Source organism: Acanthaster planci, linkage group LG01 (genome assembly GCF_054643075.1).
Source record: "Acanthaster planci isolate LZ-2023a linkage group LG01, COTS_SCS, whole genome shotgun sequence".
In the NCBI taxonomy this organism is placed as follows: Eukaryota; Metazoa; Echinodermata; class Asteroidea; order Valvatida; family Acanthasteridae; genus Acanthaster; species Acanthaster planci.
The window spans coordinates 2,853,379-2,872,208 of record NC_141777.1 but is presented as its reverse complement, the minus strand read 5'-3'; the positions used below and the strand labels follow the sequence as shown (position 1 = coordinate 2,872,208).

The 18,830-nt window shown below is 39.4% G+C and overlaps 1 protein-coding gene across 2 annotated transcripts in view; it reads right to left on the bottom strand.

The window, feature by feature from the left end:
- Positions 1 to 18,830, bottom strand: part of LOC110974263 (uncharacterized) — a 30,370-nt gene that overhangs the window by 9,615 nt on the left and 1,925 nt on the right. Inside the window, exons 2-22 of one of the 2 annotated variants that reach the window (XM_022225788.2) lie at positions 17,086 to 17,146; positions 16,595 to 16,717; positions 14,699 to 14,851; positions 13,884 to 14,042; positions 13,401 to 13,511; positions 12,986 to 13,096; positions 12,550 to 12,678; positions 12,032 to 12,154; positions 10,838 to 10,960; positions 10,480 to 10,608; positions 10,054 to 10,179; positions 9,593 to 9,712; positions 8,949 to 9,077; positions 8,133 to 8,249; positions 7,367 to 7,492; positions 6,535 to 6,699; positions 6,078 to 6,188; positions 5,110 to 5,223; positions 4,497 to 4,607; positions 3,658 to 3,792; positions 907 to 1,041 (exon numbers count right to left, since the gene is read on the bottom strand). In XM_022225788.2, coding sequence (XP_022081480.2) covers positions 907 to 1,041; positions 3,658 to 3,792; positions 4,497 to 4,607; positions 5,110 to 5,223; positions 6,078 to 6,188; positions 6,535 to 6,699; positions 7,367 to 7,492; positions 8,133 to 8,249; positions 8,949 to 9,077; positions 9,593 to 9,712; positions 10,054 to 10,179; positions 10,480 to 10,608; positions 10,838 to 10,960; positions 12,032 to 12,154; positions 12,550 to 12,678; positions 12,986 to 13,096; positions 13,401 to 13,511; positions 13,884 to 14,042; positions 14,699 to 14,851; positions 16,595 to 16,717; positions 17,086 to 17,140 — 2,605 coding nt within the window. In that variant the 5' untranslated portion in view covers positions 17,141 to 17,146. The remainder of the gene's footprint in view (positions 1 to 906; positions 1,042 to 3,657; positions 3,793 to 4,496; positions 4,608 to 5,109; positions 5,224 to 6,077; positions 6,189 to 6,534; positions 6,700 to 7,366; positions 7,493 to 8,132; positions 8,250 to 8,948; positions 9,078 to 9,592; positions 9,713 to 10,053; positions 10,180 to 10,479; positions 10,609 to 10,837; positions 10,961 to 12,031; positions 12,155 to 12,549; positions 12,679 to 12,985; positions 13,097 to 13,400; positions 13,512 to 13,883; positions 14,043 to 14,698; positions 14,852 to 16,594; positions 16,718 to 17,085; positions 17,147 to 18,830) is intronic. The other variant, XM_087142336.1, reaches the window with a different exon arrangement.

The following is an 18,830-nucleotide window of genomic DNA, read 5'->3' as shown; positions in this document are numbered from 1 at the left end:
ATACGTTTGACTGGATTTAAGACTAAGTATGCCAATTACAAAGATACAGCCGTGCCATATATGTTTCAGAAACTTTAAATTAATCTCATGTGTGCACTGAAAAAGGAAATAAGCATTTGGTGTTTGTGTTGAGCAAATTTAGAATAAAATGCACAAATTTGAAAGTTATCTGTCGACCTCGTTGACGGAGGGGATACAAAGCTACAGCTTTTTTAGAAGCAAATTGCACACTTAATATTTCAGGTTGCGCACAGGTCAGGATCTATTTTGAGCAAATGTGAACAAAAATTAGTTCGAATTCTGAATTTCGTTCAATTTGAACCCAGCAGCCCAAGGTAAGAATCTGTGGCTAGTTTGGTGAATGTTTACAGAATGGCAGAACTCCACTGATGCCACATTTTATTGCATAAGTTTTGCAACAAATTATAATGCACTGCTCGAAGATGGAGATGGAAAGAATCTGTGACTCGCACAAACAAATCTTGTATAACTTCTGCAGTCATTTCTTGGGTGGTGTACAACCACGCTATGACAAAGAAGAGGTGAATTTTTTTTAAACAGAGGATGGAGCCAAATCAACAAATGTTGCTGTAAGATTACAAAGGAAGTGCACTTGTTTGTAAGACCTGTGACTGTCCTCGTCTAAGATGTTAAAAATAACAAACAAGATTCCATGAAATCAGTTGTAAGCATATTGTGCAGCTATGCCACAGATTTCTAATGCAAGCCTTATGCATGGTGTGAAGTTAAGCTATGCTGGGTTTTGTAAAATGGCTCTAGAGTTTAAACAATGGAGGGAAACAAAGAACTGCAGCACTGGGAACAAGCAGCGGCTTTCTTCAAGTGCTACAAGTGTTAACTACATCAGGGTTGGGGAAAGGCTAAGTCAAGCAGTACTGTACGTACGTTCAGACTCTTTCTGCTCACAGTGCTTTCCCAGGTAGCCCTCCGAGCATACGCAGATGTAGGTTCCCACGGAGTCGGAACCTCGGTAGCAAGTGCCACCGTTTTCGCACAGGTTCAGCACGCACTTGTTCACGTCTTAGTGCAAGGAAGAAGCCAGCAAAGGGAAACCAGCAAAGGGAAATATATGCAAGGTGGAAGATTGGGTCGGCAAAGGAAAAGCATTGAAGGTAGAAAGAATACAGGGCAGAAAAAAGTGCAAAAAAATTAACTTACTGCATTTTTCAATATTTACAATTTTAGGTTAATACATCTATCAATCTCTTTAATCCAATTAATCTAGTCATGCTGTAACGTAGACCAAAACATTGCCAGTAACAACGGACGAATTGTCTATCCAAAGTTCAATATCATTTTTAAGTAATCAGTGATTTCTGATTGTGGTATTAAACAATTTAGTTGTTATCACGGCAAACAAGCACAAAATGGCACAGGTCAGAAAACTTTTAAAAGAATCAAGAATTGTATTTCTGTTTGCCATCAGATTAATACGGAAGCGTATTTTTTTCGAGATACTATCTCACCACAGTGAGTTACTATCTTGCTGTGGAGAGTTATTATCTCACCACGGCGAGTTAGCTAAAACAAGCTCAACTCGCTGCGTATATGAAGACTCAGTCTAGATACCACACCCAATGATTCTGACTACTTTTCTAATCAAGCTAGGGTCCTGTATCACCCAGTGTCGATGTGACCAACACTCCCCCAGATTTCCGAGAATAGTCGAACTATTCTGAACTTATCCTGTCCATATCAAACTCAGTTTAACGTCAACACTTTTTCATTAATGCTCCTCAAAATGGTAAAAACTGCGACAAAGATTAAAATGAATAAAATTGGTAGCCAAATGAGTAAAGGGAGAATAAAAAGACCATTCGGATTGTATCGGTAATATTCGGGTATTTGCAGCTGCCTCTGTACCAAGAATTTTGTGAACTCTCCGGGTTATATCGGTCAGAGTACTCCCCAATTACGAAGCAGAACTAGGGTCGAAAAGATTGGAACATGTTTTGATAAATGGAAAGCATTTTTTAATTGAACATGTTTTACAGCAAATGTCACTTTTTTAAAATTCGTAATTAAGAAATTTGGAATAGATTTTTCAAAAGCAGAATGAAATTTTAAAGATTTAATACATTTTTTTCTAGATTCAAATGAAGTTTTAAAGAGTGGATGAATTTTCATTGACGCAGTGTATTTTCTAGATTCCAAGGAATTTTAAAAGAACGTAAATTTTTACAAAGCCCCCAAAAATGGAACAAATTTTTAAAGTCCCAACTTTTTTTCAGATTGAAATAAAATATTTTGTACAGAATAGACTGAACATATTTTGACAATGTGAACACTTTTTTTCAGCGTAAAGCAGCTATTCAGTGCACGTATTTTACACATGCCATCTTAAATGAGAGAGAATCCAAATTAACCGAAATCTAAATTTATTAGCAACCACGAATAAAAAGCAACTTGTGAAAATTTCGCTAAAACAGTCTTGGCAAAATATGCTTCACTTTATCGAAAAATTTACTTGAAGCACCATGAGGCTTTCACAGAATACAGTCTAAAAGATCAAACACTTTGTTTACGTGGCTTTGGATGCGTTCTCAATTCAGATGCTTTCTCAGATCAGCTGATTTTTCAATTAAGATGATTTCGTAATTCGGATAAAATGAGATTTCCGTCAATAATAAGCTGCCACTTTGTAAAACATGTCTAAATTTCGACAAAAATGTTTAAATTGTAAAGTTTTTGTTCTATTTTTAATGAATTTTGAACTTTAAAAATTCATTCAATCCTAGAGTTGCGTTATAAAAATTCATTTGCTCTTTATTAAAAATTCACTCGATTTGGAATCTAAAAAAAGAAATGAGATCCTTCAGATTTTGTTCGTTTTATGAAAAATCTATACTAAACTTCTAAAATACGAGCTTTTTAAAAATGATATTCGCTTAAAACACATTAGATTTAAAACTGAAATGCAATCAATTTAACAAAAACATGTTCCAATTTTTTTACCCTAATTCTACTTTGTAGTGGATGGCGTACTCCGACTGGTATACCAGGGACAGGTACAGACGCAGCCGGAAAGGTCCAAATATTTACGATACCATGCAAATGGTCTTTTTCCTCTCCCCTGAATACGAGTTTTAATCTTTGTAACAATTTTTGTAATAGTTTTGAGGAGCATAAAAGAAAAGGCGTTGACGTTAACCTGAATTTAATATAGACAGGATAAGTTTGGAATGGGTCGACTTTTCCCGGGAATATGGGGGGAGTGTTGATCACGTGGACATTGGGTGCTAAAGGACCCTTGATAAGAAGAGTAGTCAGAACCATTGGGTCTGGTATCTAGACTGAGTATTAATATGCAGCGAGTTGAACTAGTTTTAGCTAACTCGCGTGGTGAGATAGTACGGTAAGTTGCCGCAGCGAGATAAGTAACTCGCTGTGGCAAGAAAAATAACTCGCCGCGGTGGGATAAATAACTCACCGCGGCGAGATAGTATCTTGAAAAAAATTTTTTGCAAGTGGCCCTTATATGCTTCGGTAGATTAAACCTGTGCAAAAGGAGAAAAAAAAATACAAAAACAATGCAGAGCGCTGCGAACTTTTTGGACAGACAGGAAGACATTTGAAGGGATTTTGATAAGAAGCATTTTTGCTGAGAGTCAAAGTGCGGAGCTAGAGAGATCTTACCTCCAAAATGAACCCCGCATGTCAGTCCTCCAAAGCCAAGTGGACACAGGCACTGGTATTCTACTGTGTTGACTGCACCACGTTTGACTGTGATGCAGCTGCCATTATTAAGGCATGGAGTGTCAAAACAAGGGTCTGTAAACATGGGAGGGAGGAGAACAGAAAGAACAACTGCAACATCACAAAGTGGATGTGGAGTGGATAAACCTTTGAAAATTTCACTGTCTGAGTGCTGGGTAACCTGAATCCATATTAATAAATTCCAACATTAAACAGATTGTTGACAACACTCGTCAGCCCTTGAACAACTGAGAATTGATCATGAATTATCAACGAGTTGCTTAATAATTGAAAACAGATTTGGTTCCAGCCATTAACTGGATTTTGAACCTGCCAAAAGTGAGTGAAATATAAGATCCCGGAGTCCCCTCTCCAGCATAATTGGTGGGTGATTATTCAAGGCACTTCTGTGCAGCATGCAGCACCAACAGTATGGATCATTATGCAAAAGCACCAGCTCCACAGGGTAATTAAGTGGGCACAGGGGGAATGCTATCTAGTGATAGTCCGCCTTTGCCAGTGTTTTGCTCTTCACTCTATGAAAATGATGTGGTTCAGATCCTAACACGCCCCTGCCAGAAAAGAGAGCCAGAAGTGCCACCTTCCAACGGTACCTAGGATACACCTTGGTACCACTTTGGTCTAAGCGAAATAAGGATGCACATTCAAACTTGTTTGTGAAGGGGGAATCAAGGGGAATGTACAGTGGCTACATGGCCCCCAAAATTTGTCTGTTTAATGAGTTCCCTGGAGCCAAAGACAATTTCTTGTCTACTGACCGTCTTGTGAACAGTCAGTGCCAGTGTAGCCTTGAACACAGCTGCATTCAAACCAGGAGTCTGTCAGAGTGCATGTCCCTCCATTAGCACATGGATTAGAATGGCACAGATCTGAAAATAAATGAATTCAGTTTTATTGTAACACCTCCCTTGTCATCTTGATAAATCTCTATAGCTTTTTGTTAATCTGAATTTTCCGAAATTCAGTGTTGTTCAGCACAAAAACAAAAAACATGTTTTTGAACACCTTTCAAGAGTAATTGTAACACTAGCTGAGCCCCTGAGCTTAGAATCTGTATGACGTATAGAAGTTGTATCTGGTTTCTGAACCTTAGTAGTTTGCAGAAACCTTAAGCTACACTAAAGCCAATTTATGCTTACTGCAGAAGAGAACGCAAACACAAAACTGTGACATCAGATCAAACATGCAAGCTGAGAACTACCAGAATATTGAAAACATTTCAACTCAAGTAAATTTCACGGCGAATGTTTTGTGGCATCAAATTCACTTTCATGCTCGCTGAGTATATTTCTACCTCTCTCAAGTAAAGTTTTTCTCTCCCTTATAAATTTAGGAAGTTTATTAAAGGCCCCGTATTTTAATTTTACTCACCTTCCACTGTGCAGTCGTCACCCGAATAGCCGGTATCACAGATACAGGAGTACTCGTTACCAACCGATTGGCATGTTGCATTGTTCTTACAGGGGTTTGATGCACAGGGGTCAGCTGTGGGGGTAGAAAAGAAGGAGAAATGCATAATCAGACAATTGTGAAAAGGAAAGTGGGATTTGGAATTTGAATATCCATTATTTTGAAAAGCTAAAAACTGAACGACCTCCTTGACCTTAGCCCTGAATCTCTAAAACATGAGAAGTCATTTCATGTTTACTCAAAATGTATGCAATCAAAATGTAAAACACACAAAGGGCATGGGTCACCATTGCAGATGGATTGCCTTGTGTATTCATTTTCAAATTTACAATCTGAATTACCATGGTAACATGTATTACAGTACTAGTACTGTTTTCCTGATCATAGTTTGAAAAATGTGGCAACTTAAATTGACCTTATCAGAAACGTAACTCATAAGCACTTGTAATCACAAATGCTATAGAGTACCGAAGTGTGACGTCACTGTAAACCAGAATGTGCAGTGCAAACGAATGGAGTACGCGTGTGTGTTGGTTCATGCGCTGGTTCTCGCGCTAATGCCTTTTACACACTAAATGTGCATGTGACGTATTTACTTCGGTACTCTATTACTGTACAATTTGAAATACTGACAAAGAGACTCTTGCCTTTTCACTGGCTGTATGTGTAATTTGGGTAAGCACTACTCAGTATCAGGATGACTTCTATCACCAAAAATTACGTAAAAGAACCTTCAGAATAGGTTGGTTAGTTCAGTAGTTAAAATCTAGATCTAACATCTCTGGGCCAAGTTCCATTATTGCTCCAAAAAAAATTCCTTCTCACATTTTAACCCAAATTATAACACATTTGGTCAAATACTAGCTGGACTCAGACCAGAACGTATTGTCACATGTATTGCACGTGAAATGTAATAGGTATGAACTCACCTACACAGAGAGGCCCATAGAAGCCATCAAGGCAACTGCAGAAGAACCTGTTGGTGGAGTGGCTCCTGTAGCACGTGCCATTGTTCTTGCATGGATTAGACTGACAGGGATCTGATCAAAATGTACAAGGCAGAACCAATTACAAACTACATAACGCCCAAACTGATAAAAATGTTCCATCAGTGAACAGTGACTGTGAGCGTCAACTTTTATGTCAAATTTAAGACCTGAAAGCCGATGGTGAAGTGGTACTAGAACTAGGCGCTAGAACAATCAGGAGGTTGCGGATTGAGGTACCAACTGAGTGACCTTCAATTTGTAAGATATCCTTGGAAAGTACCGGGAATAGAACATGATACTGGTGATGGGCAAATGGTAATGTAACAACACTTGCAGTAGCTGTTGAAAAAACAGAGATCAAATTAATTGTAAGCACGATGACATCTTTAATTTATACCCGTTACTGCAGTTTCACAGTTTTGACCAGTCCATCCAACAGTACAGCGACAGTTGTAGTCCAGCATTTCGGTGGTCAACTCTGTGCCATAGATGGGCTGGCTAGCTGACCCCAGTACATCCATGCACAGTCCACCATTCAGGCAAGGGTTACTGACACAGGCGCCTACGCGAAAGAAAAAAAAGAAGTCTTTTTTCTAAACTTCTAAATATTCTTATTTTCTTGCAAGAAGGCACATTTTACTGAGGGGGGGGCAAAGAAATTGAATGGAGGAAGTTCAGCCTTTTTGTCATTTTTGATAAACATTTTCAAAAACTTTGCTATTGCTCCCACTTTCTTAAATATTTGCAAAAGTTTCAAACAATGAAGTATTCAAAATATATTTCAATAACCCTGTGTTCCCAACAGTTTGACCATTAGCAGGTGATGTGTCCTCTTCTCTGTCACAAGACTAAGTTGATATGACTGTTCAGCATGTATTTAAAACTCCATCCAAGACATTTTGGAATTGTAGTCCCATAATGTTACATGTCCAATGCCCATCTTGCTTTGATACCATCAAGAAGACTGAAATGTAATTTATTGGGCCAGGAATGCAATCAGCTGTAGAGGATTGCTGCAGCAGACATTCCTAATTCTTGGGGTCCAAATACTGGCTTTTGCCTCTTTTGACATCGTAAAAGCCAACGGTTAATGAAAATACTTCCCTCTTTGCTTTGACAGAATACAGTTTGATACTCCTCTAACAGAGAATGACTTTTGTACTGAGCTGAAAAAAAAGCCAGCCAAGTCAGGGGGGTCAAACTAAGATGGAGCCGATATGTGTACTCACGTGGTACAGCACAAGTAAGGCCGAGGAACTGACTGGTGCAGACACAGTAAAAACCCCAGGTTCCGCCAGCCACGGGGATGGTGTTGCACACACCGGAGTTGAGACAGGGACTTGGACTGCAGGGATCTGCAGATGACACAAAGTACAAGGGCAACGATCAAGTGTTTGAATGGTTTCTTATCTTATTAGTACTTCTTCCTCAGTGGAAACAAGCTTTCCAAGTGCTGATGTTGAAGATGTCTTTACTTTGTGGATGCTGACAATGACCAAACCTTTTCCACCATTTATTGAATGATTTTTACCTCTCATTTTGTCTGAGACTGATCCTTGAAGTGTTCAACTCAATGACTCTCAAGCCAAATGCTTGAGACTGTCTTGAACATTTTGGAAGGGGACACATTCATTCCTCTGAAATCTGTTGAGAATGCCGTTAATAATCACTCATGTTTGTAGCGTGAAAATCTCTACAATTTGTGGGGTAGAAGTCACCTCTTTCAATTCTTAACAATCATAATAACCGCTTTGCCTGTGGTACACAGATGTTCCCTGTTGGAATGAAAGCACTCAAGGCTTCATTGTTGGATAATACATCAAAGAACACCATGAACTACACCTCAAGTCACAAATGGAATCATTCACAAGTAAAAGTAGATGCGCATGTAAGTGCAGTCTGACACCCTTTGACTGCAAAGTTGTTTTTTTGGGGGTCAGAGAGGGAGCAAGTGAATAATTCAGGTGTGTCACCATTAAAGATGGTGTCTTTTACCTGGGATGTCACAGTTAACACCGACAAAGTCTGCTGGGCAGTCACACCGGTAGCTGGTCCCATTGTTGGTTGGTACACACTCGCCGCTGTTCTGGCAAGGGGAGGAATTGCATGGATCTGTGGGTACAATTGATGGAGAATTAAAAGTTGTTTCCGAACAGTAAAAAATCAAAGCTTACAAAATACAATATTCAATTTGCGTCATTTCACACAACATCACACTTTCTGCAAGGTGACATCAGTTTGGAAATCTTCCACAAAGTTTTGGTAAGAAAGAATTCTTGCTAAATTGCATGTTTGAGCTTGTTAAAAATCCTTAGGCTAAATGATTTTGCATTTGCATTTGCACCTGCATTTTTAATAGTTTTGTCTCTGCTTCACTTTTCCACTGGTTATATTGGTCTTCAGGTAATTTTCTGTTTGAACCAAATATGGTTGAATTGCGAGGAAACGTGCTAAATTTCAGACCACCACCACTGAAATAACCAATAAGGAAGTAACCCCCCTAGAAATCCAAGCTGCATGGACACAATATCATTGGTGGAGGAAGGGGGGAGCAGTGGACTCCCCACTTTTTCAATGGACGGACTTGGTCCCCACCCACTTTTGGCCGGTCCTACAATAGGGTGGGGTTTACTGGATCGGTCTATTAATGAAAGATACCTGATGGTCACACGACTGCCCCCCCCCAACTTTGAAACTTATTCTGCTGCACAATATCTATTTGGGGTGCTGGTCGGTGGCAAAAATGATCCAGCCAAAAGCCAAAAAGTTAAGTTCCTCGTTCTTTCTTTCTCCAAATCAGATATAGCTCACCTTCTTGTGGGGGTATGGTACATGTAGTTCCTGTGTATTGGTTGCGGCAATGACACACAAAGTTCCCTGGATTGTAGACATCCTCAACGCAGAGTCCTCCATTCATGCACGGGGATGACACGCAAGGACCTGACATTTCAAGTAATACAAGAAACACTATTTCAAAATGATCACGACACACGTACCAACTTGTCAATTTGCAGAAGTACACCTTTGAACCAATCCAACATAGTAAATCCAAGACGAAAAAAAGAAGTCACAAGAACTTCTGGGTTAATACAGGCATTTAATCAAATTTGATAAAATAACCAAAATCCACAGAAGCTCTCAACAAATATACATGCTAGACATCCGATAAAAATGAATGAGCTTAATGACTCATTTTGTGGGAACTGGTCGCAGACTGCGTCCGAGTCCTTTCTGCACTAATTGGTGTGAGGACCATTTGCATGTTATGTCACTGCTCACCCTTACAAAATGTGTGGCTTGGGGGCTAACTCTCTATCTTGGGCATGGGGCATGTTTCTTACTTGATAAATCCTGAGCTGATTCAGTTTTGTGACACCTGGTTCAAGGATTTTACTTGATGGTTATAGGAATGTTGAGGAGATGGTATATGCCACTAACTGAAAGAACAGACTTACCGATCACTTCACACCTCCGCCCGGTGTAGCCTTCCAAGCATGTACATTGGTAGTTTCCATCTCCTACATCATTGCAGGTGGCTTCATTCATGCACGGGTTGCTACCACAGGCTAAGGGTACTGAGAACCACGGCAGAATATTAAAGATCTATTGGAGGAGGGTTCTGTTTCTTTCCTTTTTCTTTCATTTTTTTGAATATTTCTTTCTCATTTTGAAGTGCAAGGAGCACGTGTCTCACTTGCCATCCCCTTGTGACACCTATGTTCATCAAATCCAGATGTAATACCAAGTGGGTTTTAATCAACTTCCGAAATGTGATATGCAGCAACAACCACACTGTGTGGAATACTCCTTAAAGCCAAAGGTGAGCTTTATTTAAGTGAACAATTCATAAATTTTGACCCCAGTCTTCTCGATTCTTCCACCGCAATCAACCCCTTTTACGAAAGCTAAGACTTACTCTGCTGTTCACAACGACTGCCCGTGTGGGAGGCAGGGCATAGGCATGTAAGACCACCCTCAGCAAAGGGGGAAGGAATGCAAGTACCTCCATTCATACAAGCTCCTGTCACACACGCCCCAACGCCTTATAAGAGAAAAATAACGGTCTTATTAATAACGTGGTTCAGACTTTACAAACTTTGACTGCGGTGTTTCTATACGGAAGAGTGAAAAATTTGTGAGCCACCGATTGGCCATTTTTGAACTTGGACATGCACTCCAGGAAAGTATCACAGTGCTCATCTGGCTTTTGTTTTCAACAGTTTTCAGAAGGTGGAGGATCATCTCTGTACAAGTAATGCTTCTAAAACGGTTCACTGATGCCTAATACTATTCCGTTATGATTCAGTCCTTTCATGAAAACTTTGACTGGCTAAGCACTTACCAGTGTCCTCTATTTCACACCGAAAACCCACAAAGCCATTTCTGCACTGGCACACCACCATATCGCTGGTTGGGTCAGAGGGACGTGAGCAGGCGCCACCGTTTTGGCAGGGGTTATTCGCACAAGGATCTAATGGAAAAATCACAAACAACAACAGACCAGATGAAAACTGAACTAAAATTTAGCTCAAAAGATGATCAGGAGGGCAAACAACACTTTCTCACCAGCAAATACAATTGAAACTTCAGGGGCAATTATGCATGGAATTAAAACTGTAAACTAAAGATTTTTTCTAAATTAGAGAGCAAAACAAATATCAAATAAAACTGTAACTTTCTGGAGCACGACAGAAACTTACTTGAATGTTGACATACGTGCCCTTCATAGCCGTGAGGACAAGCACAAACATATGCTGTTCGGTTCGTACTTGAAGTAAAACAGGTTCCACCATTCAAGCAAGGACTCTTGGAGCTGCAAATATCTACAAAGGAATCGGTTCTTTTTTCATCAAGCACGCCGTTGTTTAACCCTCTCCCCAAGACCCATGCAACTTGTTGGTATATAGGTACAAGTATGCCCATCGTTATTTCAAGATGGTAAAAGGTAATTGTTTTCCGTTCATGCCATGTGACGCAAGGGTAAATGTCGGTTCAGATTTGTCACAAAAGTAAACACAAATGCTAAATTGCCACATCAGCTCATATTTTTGGGCTGCAAATTTGCACAAGTTGAACACATTTCACTTCAAGTGAATTTTGCTGCAAATACTTGGTAATGTCAAATTCACTTCTCTTATACATTTCCCTGAAGTATGAACCAGTCTTGTTGCGTACATAACATTTCATTCACCCATGAGACCCAGTATCATGAGCAGCCCATGCGAATACAGCTTACGTGTACGTGTGCTGTCGATTACCATCCACTCCGATTGGCACCCAGGTATAAAAGGGTAGTTGTAATCATTTGGTTTGAATACAAACCTTCAAAATTCACCTTTGTGCCTCAGGTCACTTTTTTTCAATGTTTGATTCACTATTTCAATGGTATTTTGCTGCCTTTATAGTTTTATGCTAATGATTATTTCCATATTCATGAGCAAAACTGTGATAACATTCCAGGAAGAAAGCCTTGGTGTTACATTGGTTTGTAAAATAAAGTCCCACATTTTTGTAGATTTTGCTGGACTAAATTTCTCCTCTGTGCTAAGTCATTGTTGTTTAGGTGCATAGCAATAAGCAAGCACCGATCCCTTTCCCAGAAATGCTTCCAGGAAAAATATTCTGGGTTCAACATTTAAACAGAAAAATCTAAGCAATGAACTATATCTTCCCTGGATGACATCACAGCAATAGCACTCTCAGTTGTCCTGATAAGCTCATATACCTCTAAATGTTATAAAAAAGCACTTTTCAATGCATTTAACCAAAAAGGACTGTACCAAGTTGTTATATACCGAAGAAGGGTACAACGTTACAGAAAAACTGTGTCTGCGAAAAGTTCATTGCAGCTAAGCTTTAAAACTTCTGTATAACCTCATCACTGTCAAACTCACCAGCTTGACGCTGACATCGAATACCATAGAAATCCCTTGTACAGCTACATATCATGTCTGTTGAGTTGCCTCCAGCAGGGATGCAAGTTCCGCCATTCTCACAGGGAATATCGATACAACTTGCTGAGAAACGGTCAAACAATCACGCCATCAGATTTCTTGAAGCTGCATTTTTTTACTCGGCAAGCGGGTTAATGAGGAATAACCGCATTGACTGAGGAAGCAGCGGTTTAACTACAGGGGGGCATGGGGGAACGGTGCCCCCCCATTTGAAATTTGGAAATGGACAAAAAATATATATACCTAGTTCAATTATTTTCAGTGCCCCTGAAAAAAAATTGTGCACCCCAGGAGCCCCCTCAGTTGTAGCACCCTAGTTACGCCACTGTGAGGAAGTTACTCTGACTGAAACTTTGCTATGGTAAGTCATATCAAAGGTTTCAGAGCACAGCATTCTCAACCATCCCAAACCCTCTAGATTTGTTGCAACTGGTTAATTGTAATGTCAGTGAACTTACCAAGTGTTTCACAGTAGGGCCCTCGGTAGGCCTCCGGGCAAGTACAAAGGGTTGCATTTGACCCTCCGTCTATCTGCTTCAAGTCACATGAGCCTCCATTCAGGCATGGTTGGCTCATGGAGCAAACAACTGTGTGTGAAAAAAAGTTCAGTAGAAATATAATCCACAATTAGAATTGTTTCTTTTTTTCTCATTTCAATCTTTGTGGAAGTACTGAATTTATGCTTTGCCACTGTTCATCAGGATACACAAGTAAACAATTTTTCTTTTTGTTTGCTGTGAAAACCAACCAAGTTTGTTAAGTGAATGAATTTGATAAAATACAAAAAAATGACACAATATTACTACACTTAATTTTGATTTTAAAAAATGCTGGTCCTGATATAATTTTGACAGTTTCCAAAGTAATACTAATTGTGAAGATTTTACAATTTACCTGGTGTCTCACAATCGGGTCCTGTGAAATTGTTGGGGCAGACACACCTGTAGCTGGATTCGCCGGTAAAACATGCCCCGCCATTATGGCAGGGGTTGGAGCCACACAAAGCTGAAAGTTGCCCGGAGAACAAAACATTTTTTTTTAAGTGCCAAAATTTAGAGAAACGCATTCCTCTGAAAGTGGTATGTGATCACAGAGCATTTGGAGCCTGTAATCAGTTCATTTTTAAAATACAATCAAAATATAATAATAGTTAACAACTTTATTCCAAAATTTCTTTAGACTAGGGTAAAGAAGTTGATACTTTTTGTTTCTCGCTGAAGCAGCAAATCAGTGGCTTTGCAGTTGCTGGCTAATTTACATATAATTTACATAAATTTACATATCTCCAATGTTGTATTTCATGTCTTACATGGTGTCTCACAGTGCTGTCCGGTTAGCCCAGGTGGACATCGGCAGATGTAACCAGACTGTCCTGTGTAGCATGTCCCCCCGTTGTTGCACGGATTGGAACTGCAATAGACTGCGATTACACAAAACAACCATCAGTTGGTACATTGGAAGGGAAAATCTCACAAGCCTCAGGTGAGACTTGAACTTACAGTCTCCAGCCTGATATAATGCAGATATTAACCATCAATGGGCATTCATCACAGCTCCTTCTGCTATAATATTACAAACAGCTGATAAAGGTAGTTGAGTGGTTGCGACATTGACATTGGGTTATGATTAAATACCCCTCCCCAATCTTGGTTGTGGATTGGAGTTCAAACATCGCAAACTTATGAAAATTCTTTCTCACGAATTCCCACACACAGCACTTACCAAATTATCTAAGTAATTACATAAGAAAAATGATTGTTATCACTGTTATTATGAAAGAATGGTTGCTTACCGAGTGCATAGGGTGGAACTGTGGTTGCCACCCTGTTGCAGCGGGAGCCAGTGTATCCACTGGGACAAACACAGAGGAAAGAGTTGGTTGACGCTCCAACGTAGCAGGTGCCCCCGTTGTAGCAGGTAGTTGGTGTACAGTGTGTTACAATGGGCGTGGCTGAATGCAAAATACAGCAGTGGAAGCGAAATAACGGACTTAATTTCAGAATCAATGTTCAGTGTTCCCGAGTTTCAAGTCTTCTTTGCCATTTTCTGTTCCAAAAGCAGTATGCTGGGTACCGTTTTGAAGGTAGAAAGGTTTCTGCTAATCTCAACAAATGATTTTAAAAAGTGTTTTAGTGCACCTTCACAGCCCTCTCTGTTTTGTACAAGATTTCCAAAGAAATGATCTATGTTGTTTTGTCATTCACTTTTACATGTACGTGACTTTCTGTTATATATTTACATGTATATGTTGGCCCACAGCTTAGAAAAACAGAAAAGCAGAAAGACAATCTTATTTCTAGAATCAATTCCCATGACAAAGCTTCAATCATTTTTCAATTGAGAATAAAATTAAAAGGAATTGACAGAAACAGTTGATTTTCATAATATTATGTGTGTCATGTGCAAATAAAATAAACAAAGGTTGTGCATCTATTGCACTTTTAGTACTGGTGCAGTATTTTCTGTTGAAAGCTGAACCACATTTTTCAAGTGGACACTCGTTCATTTTGTGTATTTTTAGGAAAATCACTTGCAATGTGATCACTACAGAGATCTTCAGGTGAAGTGATTATCTTGCAAAAATATGACTGAAATATTCAAACTTACCAGTAGAGGTGACACCAGTGTCCTCTGTTATTTCACAGTTGGTGCCCCTGAAGCCTGTGGCACACTTGCAGAAAAATGAACCATTTGGGCCAGTGTAGCAAATTCCACCATTGGAACATGTGCTTGATGTACAAGGAGTTATGCTATAATCAGCTAAATACGATGTGAAAATAACAAAATTACATTATTAGATCCTTCCACAATAGTGTCTGTTTTTCAGCCAATTGCCAAGTTTTATTGTTATGGATTTCTTGGGGGGGGGAAGCTCCGAAACTGGTTTAAATGCAAATGTGTAAGAAAGTCCCAAATGGCTATCAGCCACAGTACATGCTTTATCTAAACACAACCAAATTTCTCCCAAGGTGTATTGGTCACAATCACATCTTTCTGTCAAGTTACCCGGGGCCGGGCCGAGCAATTTGCCAGACTGGATCCAATAAGTTCCTAACCTTTAATCTGATGATAGAGTTACAGTGTGTTTTTATATTTCCTGTTAAACTTTTGTTCTACCAAGTAGGCCTAACCCTCAACAATTACAGTTCTTTGTTCGTGCACAGTGCTTTGATTCTGTAAATTTAGTGCAGTAGCTCTCATTCTGAAAAAAAAAACAAAAAAAAACAGTTTGCCCAAACTTCAGGCCTGAGGGAAGAAAAAAGAAGAAAGTTCAACACACGGTATCAACACAGGTTATTTCAAAGCGAGCAGCAAGTTTTGTTTTTTGGTTTTTTTTTTATAGTTTTTCAATCACGAGATTTTTGTATAAACAACAGGTGGGCGGGGAAGCGCACGCCTTCGAAGTCTCTCGACGCGACATTCTAGCCTACATGAAACTGCAAACAGATTCGAAAATGCACGCACCTCCACGGACACGGTACTCTTTCTGAAGGGACCTTTTGCCAATGACGTCATGTATCATCACGTGGACAAACCTCTATGACAAAGATCCTAGAGGATGTTTGTCTTTATTTAAACGCGACAACAAAAAAATCTGATTTCACACAGCCCCAATGAAAATTGCCACCCTGGCTTCAGTGAAGATAGGCCTATCCTTGCGCACATTGCACGAGTACCTGAATAGATCTTGTACAGAACTTAGTGCATAGCTTGCAAAGGCTCAGATCTGATCTTGTGCTCAGCTCAAGTCAGTGAACAAGTTTTTTTAAATTAAACAAGATCCATTCTCATGTTGGGGATGAACTAAGCAGACTTGAAGGAAGGCATCGAGGTACGGTTACATGTTATGTTCAAAGTTTCCATCACACTGACAATCCATTCAAGTCTTTAACCGTGAATCTGATTTTCTAAAAGTAACAGTACAAATGGAATGTTCCATTTCTGTCACAGGATGAAATAAATCATTCCATAGAACGAACGTGAACATTTAGTGTTCAGCGCAATGCCTTATCCCTGCATCAACTGAGTAAATCCTTGCTGATTTACACCGAACATCAATGTTAAAAAACCGAGAAATAAATCCTCCGTTGAACCAACTGCCAGTGGTCGGAATGGAACGTCCATTTTACAAAGATACCGTCTGTTTTTCATAATGCGGTGGTACCGCGCGAATCTTAAAGGCGAATCGTTCAATCGGACGACAATGATTGAGTATAGTCCTTATCACTGAAAATATTTTGTTCACGCTAGACCATGAAACCTTTAGCTTAGCAAGCTTAGGGGGTTGAATATTGTTTTGTTGCAATTATAATAACATTTCCTCGATAATATAAATGGGAATGTGGGCTGTGACCGTGACTGTGTGGTGTGTGCCTTCAGAAACGAAAAATATATAGGACAACCAGAAAAAAATAAGCCTAATAGTTTCGATTCACAGACACAAAACGTTGTTTCCAGAGTGCAGAAATTCTGTTAATTAAAAGACATTTTCCAGATACTTACAATCATCCAGAAACGTTTCGCAGTTTGAGCCAGAATATCTACTTGGACAAACGCAGACGTACGAATTTAAACCTGTGTAGCATGTTCCTCCATTCTGGCACGGATCTTGCGAGCAAAAGGTCGCTGCCAAAAAAAAGACGAGTTACTACAAATTGGTTGTTTTCCATGTTTTTATCCAAGCCACATTATGATGTGACATTATGCTTCAGAACGCAAGTGAACAAAACGCTTATACATCTTTTTGAACTATGCAAATGCTCCTCCACGAAATTGTACCCAAAACAATTCTTTGAAATCCTGGAATCACCTTTACCATGCAAATGGCAATGAAACTTGGACTAAACTTCGTCTTGACCACCATGATATCAAGCATACCCTAAGCCACTTTCACAGCTTTAAAATCAGACTCCAAGATGGCGCCTTTTAGAGACATTTAATGGAGTGCTATGCCTTTAATTAATTAATTAAAATTTTATGATCTTGTAACTCACCGCATGTTCGATGTGTGATGGTAGCGATGATGATGATCAAAAGTTGATGGTACATCTTTTTCTGAAAGTAAAAAAAGGAACATTTTAAACAGACAACGGGCAGAGCAGTCAATGATAAATAGAGCGATTGTCTGTAAGAAGAAAAACGGGAAGAAAAACAGCAGAGACGCCTGAGCAAACCCGTTACGTGTGACACCCACACGAAAATATGACGACCATTCTGATCACGAGCTGACCCCCCCCTACCCGGACTCCTGTCTTCAGTGTTCACGTTGTGTAATAAAACTTCGGCAACATTCGCGGTGAGTCAATGACGACGCCCCGCCTGCAACTGAGCATGCTACTGTTCCGATGCATGGTTGCCAAATTAATCGAAAGACCTATCACTTTCTTTCCCTCCAGTAATCGTCGCCATCGAATGTGATCTACAACTTGTCAAAATCCTCTTTTTTTAAAGGATGCATGGAAAGTTTCTTCAGAAACATGGGCGAGCGTTTTTCAGTGAATAAATTCTTTTATTCAAAGTTTGAACTTTGAGCCTAAAGAAAGAGGAATTTATAAAGAATTTTTAATTACTGGCTCCTTATGTGGCTTCCGTGACTGGTAATGTGGAACTGATTTACTCCACACTGTTCTGGAGGGAAAATATTCACCCTTATGATAAGTTTTAAAAATTACGAAAGCTTTTGCCACGGGCTACATAATTGTGCTCAATATTAGCAAATAGCTGCCCTCTACAGTAATTTCTTTGTGGACGCTTCACATTGTAAAAACAACGATCAGAGTTCAAACACTTTTCTGTACCCACTATTTCTACACGTTTAACCATGACATGTTTATTGAAATGTGCCAGGAATGTGTTTAAATGCTAAGCGCTTAAACACATTCCTAAACGCATCACAAAAACATGTAGTGGGTTAACGTGTTTAAACCCTCTCTACAAGCGCCTTTTTGAGCGTAGTTCGGGCGGTTTTTAATCCTTTTAGATGGGACCTTGGTCTAAGAACCCACACCTGTATAGGTGTATATTATTGTATTTCATTAAAAAAAACACGTTTGGTGTATTTTTGAAGTAGCTAAGGGGGTAGCGAACAGAATGAACGGCAGAATACAATGGGCTTGAGATTTCAACAGCAAAATTGGGAAGCTGATAAAAGTAACATCTGGACAGAGATATGAAATAGATGCTAAATCGGGATGGCTAAAATGGATCGTAACTATACAAAATCAGGATGCTCAAAACAGATAAACACATAATGTACAAGTAGACAATATTGTTATTGTTATTTTTGTCGTGTTTCGCAACCGGGAGGCCTATAGGCAAATTCCCACTACACACGCCTGCTTTTTCCTCACGTTTTAACTCTCAGTGGAAAGAAAAATATCTCATGAAAGATCCACGTTTTCAGGGCCTACGTACAAGTTCTTATATAGTCAATCTCTGCGTTTACGGATAAAAATTTCTGCATTGCCTTACGCCGTTCGCACTAACGACTGAATGTCGAGGCAGGTGTTTTTCTGTGATTAACGAGAGACGAGTCGTCATCACATAGGCCTATCACAACAAAATACATGCACGACAGCACAGCTGTTTTGAACATTAAAACCAGTGAAAACACGGACGTACTTTAGTCCTTGAAATATTAATGAATTCAAGCTGAATTTTGAGATTATTCCTAATGTCGAATGACTGTTTCCAATAAAAACTGTAGTTATTATTGTATTTTTAAAAGATGAAGTAGAAC